General features: G+C 45.7%; 1 protein-coding gene across 1 annotated transcript; it reads right to left on the reverse strand.

Annotated features, from left to right (window-relative positions):
• Positions 1 to 703: 703 nt before the first annotated feature.
• Positions 704 to 2,897, reverse strand: RPS26 (ribosomal protein S26). The gene is made up of 4 exons (XM_036300663.1): positions 2,742 to 2,897; positions 2,307 to 2,484; positions 1,108 to 1,238; positions 704 to 804 (listed from the first exon to the last, which is right to left on the reverse strand). Exons 1-4 carry the CDS (start codon positions 2,742 to 2,744, stop codon positions 769 to 771), a joined length of 348 nt encoding a protein of 115 aa, XP_036156556.1. The 5' UTR covers positions 2,745 to 2,897; the 3' UTR covers positions 704 to 768.
• Between the last annotated feature and the right edge of the window lie 2,610 nt (positions 2,898 to 5,507).

Here is a 5,507-nt window from a genome sequence, read left to right on the forward strand (position 1 = left end):
CATGCATTAGTATGCTGACCATTAAGTAAATCATGCAGCAGTTTCCATCGGATTGTTTTTTTTTTTTTTAATATATTTTATTGATTTTTTACAGAGAGGAAGGGAGAGGGATAGAGAGTTAGAAACATCGATGAGAGAGAAACATCGACCAGCTGCCTCCTGCATATCCCCTACTGGGGATGTGCCCACAACCCAGGTACATGCCCTTGACCGGAATCGAACCCGGGACCTTTCAGTCCACAGGCCGACGCTCTATCCACTGAGCCAAACCGGTTAGGGCACCATCGGACTGTTTTGCTATCACTTTCTTATATATATATCCCCAATTGATAACTTTCTAATTAAAGTCTCTCTCTCTCTCAGCAAGGGTAGGCACACTTCTGTCTAAGTCTCTGCCTGATTTGCTCATCACTCAACACTTCCTTACCCTCCCGGCTCCTTCCCATTTAAAAAGCACTGACTAGCCAGGTTAAATTAATGGAATACTTACAAATACTTTAATCCCTTTTCCCCACAAAAGCTATGCAAACTGGGGAGGCTGAGGATACAAATACAAAAGAACCCAAAGTTAAGGTACAGGAATACCCTCCCTCATGAAAGACTACGCGGCATCCCACACTTGAATACTTGGTCAAAGCAATTATAATCCATGACATATACAATCCCCATTCTATCAGGCAAAAACTACACCCAACACGCTATATGAAATACAATTTCCATTTATTTCCCCCCAGAGAACTTTCTTCACTCTTTTGAAGACTCAGCTCCTTACATGGGCTTTGGTGGAGGTCGTGGAGCAGCACCCTGAAAGACAAAGGAATGAAAGAGTAATTAAAGACTGTCCCCTCAAAGAACCTGACCATGACTCTCCCATCACTAACAATGTATTTAGGCCATAAGTGAATGGAAAACTGATAGATGTGAAAGTAGACCACACTACTCATTCCAAAAAAATTCTCTTCTAAGTGACTCTAAGTAAATGTTTTAGGTGTGGGTCCCACCTACCTCATCAGACTTAGCTGACCTCACCACAGGTGGACTTTAATTTGACAACCCTTGGTTTGTACACCACCCCTCTGGCATCCACATCTCCTTTTTGGTACTTACCGCAGGTCTAAATCGGGGTGGGGGTGTTCGGTCCTTCCGGGCTTCACGAGAACGATTCCTGACTACCTTGCTGTGAATGGCACAGCTCACACAGTAATGCAGCTTCACATACAGCTTGGGAAGCACATAGGCTAAGATGGAAAAGGAACAGAATGTTAAATGCACGTAAACGCCTGTCAGCATACCTACACCATTTCACTCCCAAGTTCAGTTTCTGTTGCCTAACTAAACACATGCAATTTCACAAATGAGTAACACTCTAATTCTTCCTATCACCAAGGGGACCAAGCCCACATCCCAGATAAACCAAACATCCTGCTCCTTCAGCAGCTGCACCACCCCCAACACCTACTCCTGGGCACTTTCTTGTTGCCTAAATTTTAGGCCCTAAAAAGCCAATTTGGCTCAGTGGCTAGAGCATCAGCCGGAGGACTGAAGGTCCCAGGTTTGATTCTGGTCAAGGGGATGTATCTCGGTTGCAGCCTAGATTCCCCAACCCTGGTCTGGGCGGGAGGCATCCAATGGATGAGTCTCTCTCACATCCATGTTCTGTCTCTCTCTCCTTTCCATGCTCCCTAAAAACCTATGGAAAGCCCGGCCGGCGTGGCTCAGTGTTGACCTATGAACTATGAGGCCACAGTTTGATTCCTGGTCCAGGCACAAGCCCGGGTTGTGGGCTTGATCCCAGTGTGGGGCATGCAGGAGGCAGGCGATCAATGATTCTCTCATCATTGATGTTTCTCCCTCCCTCCCACTCTGAAATCAATAAAAATAATGTCCCTGGGAGAGGATTAACAAAAGCCAATTTGTCTTAAGAAAAAAAAAAAAGACAATATATCATATTGCCCAGAAACACCGTTGGTGACCAATCCAGACGGCCTCCTACTTGAAACATTCTCCCTGACTTAGTCTGTACGTTTCCACAACAGGCACTCAAATAAAACCGGTGCAAAGGGACTGTTCAGTGTACCATGCTTGTAGTTACTGCTCCCCATCCCCAAACACTGCTACAGAACAAGTTCTGGAAGTGCTTTTGGACTCCCATTCCCTTAAAAAAAAGAAAAAGAAAAGCCCCGTTCTCTTCTACTGGCAACGAGCTTAAAGGTGTATAACCCGCAGGGGATGCTCCCGTGAACTCAGCCCGCGGGGCGCAGGGTAGGCGTTAGGGAGCCTGCAGATGACGCCGGCGGCTTACTCACCGTCGAAGACACTCGCTTCGGAGATGTCCCGAACGGCTGCGGCCTCCACTATGTTTCGGATGACAAACTTCTTAATGGCCTTGTCCTTGGGCACGCACCGGGCGCAGTTGGTGCAACGAATAGGCTGCACATGGCCTCGGCCTTTTTTGGCACGACCGTTATTCCTTCTTTTCTTGGTCTGCATGAGGATAAAGACCTTGTTAGAACGGAGGCGCAACTTGCCCAGCTTCGGCCCCTACCGGCTGCATTCCGCACCAGCCGCCCAAGGAAGACGCCAGTCACATCCCCAGTTCCTCCGCAAATCTCTCTCCAAGCCCGGGGTAAACACACGCTCCGCCCGCTCTTCCTTGGACCCGGCTCCCAAATGCCCCACAATCAGAATCTGCCTCACTCAACCTCACCCAGACCGTCCGCTCCCCACGCGCCCGCACTCACCATCTTGGAAACGAGGACCCGAGAGAGGATCCAGCGCCCGGCCCGCCTCCCTTATATAGCGCGAGATCCCTCCACTCACACCGGAAGAATCCTTAGTTGACGAACGCCAAGAACGGCAACCCACCTTACTCAAATTTTCTTTATTATTCAGCGTTTATGCTGAAATCTAGGGCAGAAAGTCATTTCTCGAGTTTATTTATCGGTGGAACAAGGTGACCATGGGACTATTTTTCCTGATGGCGGAAGAAAATTAAAGTTATACGTCTCCCAGTAGGCACTGCGACGCCCTACCCCGGAAGTAATTTTGGGCGGTACAATTAATCTGGTTTTGCGACGCTCAAAGCGGAAGTTGCCTGGCGCAAGATCACAAATCGCGCGGCCAATTAGAGGCCAGATGGGAAGAGATGCATGGTGGGAGTTGTAGTGCGAAGCAGACAGGCCTTTTGCCCCAAGCACTTAGACCCCGGACGGCTCTACGCCTCCGGGGGACGCTCTCGGCTCACTTCTCTGACAATCCTACTCCTTGGTGTAGGATTGAGAAACGGAGGACCTGGCGGGGAACAAAACATTTTGTTAATTCCTCTTTCCAATATGGAGAAAAACCCACAATGAGGGGGCCAGGGACAAGTGCATTGTTTCTCATTCACCTTTTAATTCTTGGATCCTCTTATCACAGTGCCAGGCACTGTAGTAAGTGCTTTATAAATATTAACTCATTTAATCCTCAACAACTCTATAAAGCAGGTACTATTATTATCCTCACTTTACAGATAGAAGAACGGAGGAGTACTGTAGAGAGGTTAAAACTGAGGTTGCCCAAAGTCACACAGAGCTAGGAAGAGGTGTCCTGGCTCCACTAAACCGCACTGCTTCTCACCCAACCAACAGTGGATGGACAGCCTGGACCAGCGCCTTAAGTAATTTTGACTCAGACTCAGAGTAGAAATACATAGTAGAAATATATGATACTCAATACTTACACAATACACACACACACACACACACACACACACACACACAACTGAAACAAACTTTACGAAATACCCTTATGACATAAAGGTGCTCTGGTATATTCAATTTTTTAAAAAGAAATGCTGATCAAGCTCCACTAAAGTGATTTTGCCTCATTGATGAGTCTGACCCCTGACTGAAACACACTTAAAAAATTATATATATTGATTTCAGAGAGGAAGGGAGAGGGAGACAGAATCATCAATGATGAGAGAGAATCATTGATAGGCTGCCTCCTGCACATCCCACACTAGGGATTGAGCTTGCAACCTTGGCATATGCCCTGACTGGCAATCAAAAGGTGACCTCCTAGTTCATAGGTCGACACTCAATCACTGAGCGACTCTAGCTGGTATGTATGTATATGCTCCATTTACCTCTTAAGAGCCTTCAGAAAACCCTTAGCCTTCAGCAGGAGTGGCTATCTACGGGCAGCCAAACACCTAGGTGTCTCCAAAATTGGAGTAACTAGAATGTCAATGGGACCTACCAGCATTCAGACCCAAGATGATATAGAGGGAGACCAACTGTTCATTTATTCAAGAATCATTCTGGAGTCTGAATACACCAGACTCACTTTCCCTCCAACAACACATCATGGTTTCTCCTAACCTCTAACCCACTTTAGTGGGGTCGAAATTTATTTTATAACTTTTTAAAATATATTTTTTTATTGGCTTCAGAGAGGAGGGGAGAGAGAGAGAGAGATAATAACACCAATGATGAGAGAGGATCATTGATTGGCTGCCTCCTGCATGCCCCCTACTGGGGATGGAGCCCGCAACCCAGGCATGTGCCTTTGACTGGAATCGAACCTGGGACCCTTCAGTCCACAGGCCGATGCTCTATCCACTGAGTCAAACCAGCTAGGGCTTGTTTCCTAACATTTGATTTGGCTTCAAAACAATTTTATTCATAGTCTCTATTTTGAATTTGTTAGTTTCAATGGAGAATGGAAAACGATAGACTCTAGATGGAAGTGTCTCCAATTTTTACTTTAGTAGTCTCATGGACACAGGAAGGCAAACACTACCATATGAAATGGCAGTGAGGTAGATAGGAAGAAAAAAATTTCAGAGTGAAGGGAACAGAAAATAGTTAATATGTATTTAAGTCAGAACCAACTTAATGTGCCTATGTTGGCTTTTCTTGGGATTTTTATGGACTTTTCATTGGCTGCATTCCCTGGCAAAAGGGATGGGCACACACTTTGGTCACACCCCTCTGGTTCACATCCAGGTTCTGTCACTCATTGGCTGATGAGTCTTAGATGAGTTATTTATTCTCTTAGGCTTTTATTTCTTCCCTGGTAATGGTGATCATTTCTTTGTAGGTTGTTTCTACAATTAAACAGGTACTTGGCACAGTGCTTGGCATTTATGAGTGCTCAAGAAGTCATTAACATCGTTCATGTTACTATAACTTGTCCCTGAGCATATAATGTGTTTTGCATACAGTAGGTACTCAACAACAAATGTTTGATAAATTTCTGCTTTGGATAGATAGGCATGTTGGCTTTCTTTCCTACCTTGCAGGCACTTCCGGTAGGAAAATCTCTTCTACTTCCCAATCTAGGTTGAAAATTCTTCTGTAGCAACAGCTTGAATATTCTTGTTCGGTTTCCTCTCAATCTTAGACTTATTTACTTTCAAAATGTTTAGTAGTTAGTACAACATGCTGCAAGGATCTCTGCCCCCGCCCCCCACCCCAAGTAGAAAAACAAGGCAAAGGAAATCTGCAAAAACAACCAGGGTG

The sequence above is a fragment of the Myotis myotis genome, unplaced genomic scaffold (genome assembly GCF_014108235.1).
Source record: "Myotis myotis isolate mMyoMyo1 unplaced genomic scaffold, mMyoMyo1.p scaffold_m19_p_3, whole genome shotgun sequence".
NCBI lineage: Eukaryota > Metazoa > Chordata > Mammalia > Chiroptera > Vespertilionidae > Myotis > Myotis myotis.

Excerpts from the sequence above, each read along its gene's own strand:
- RPS26 (XM_036300663.1), bottom strand. Across the intron at positions 1,239-2,306 it reads CGAAGCGAGTGTCTTCGACG|CCTATGTGCTTCCCAAGCTG; the intron begins GTGAGTAAGCCG and ends TTTCCATCTTAG. Across the intron at positions 805-1,107 it reads CACCCCGATTTAGACCTGCG|GGTGCTGCTCCACGACCTCC; the intron begins GTAAGTACCAAA and ends TTTGTCTTTCAG.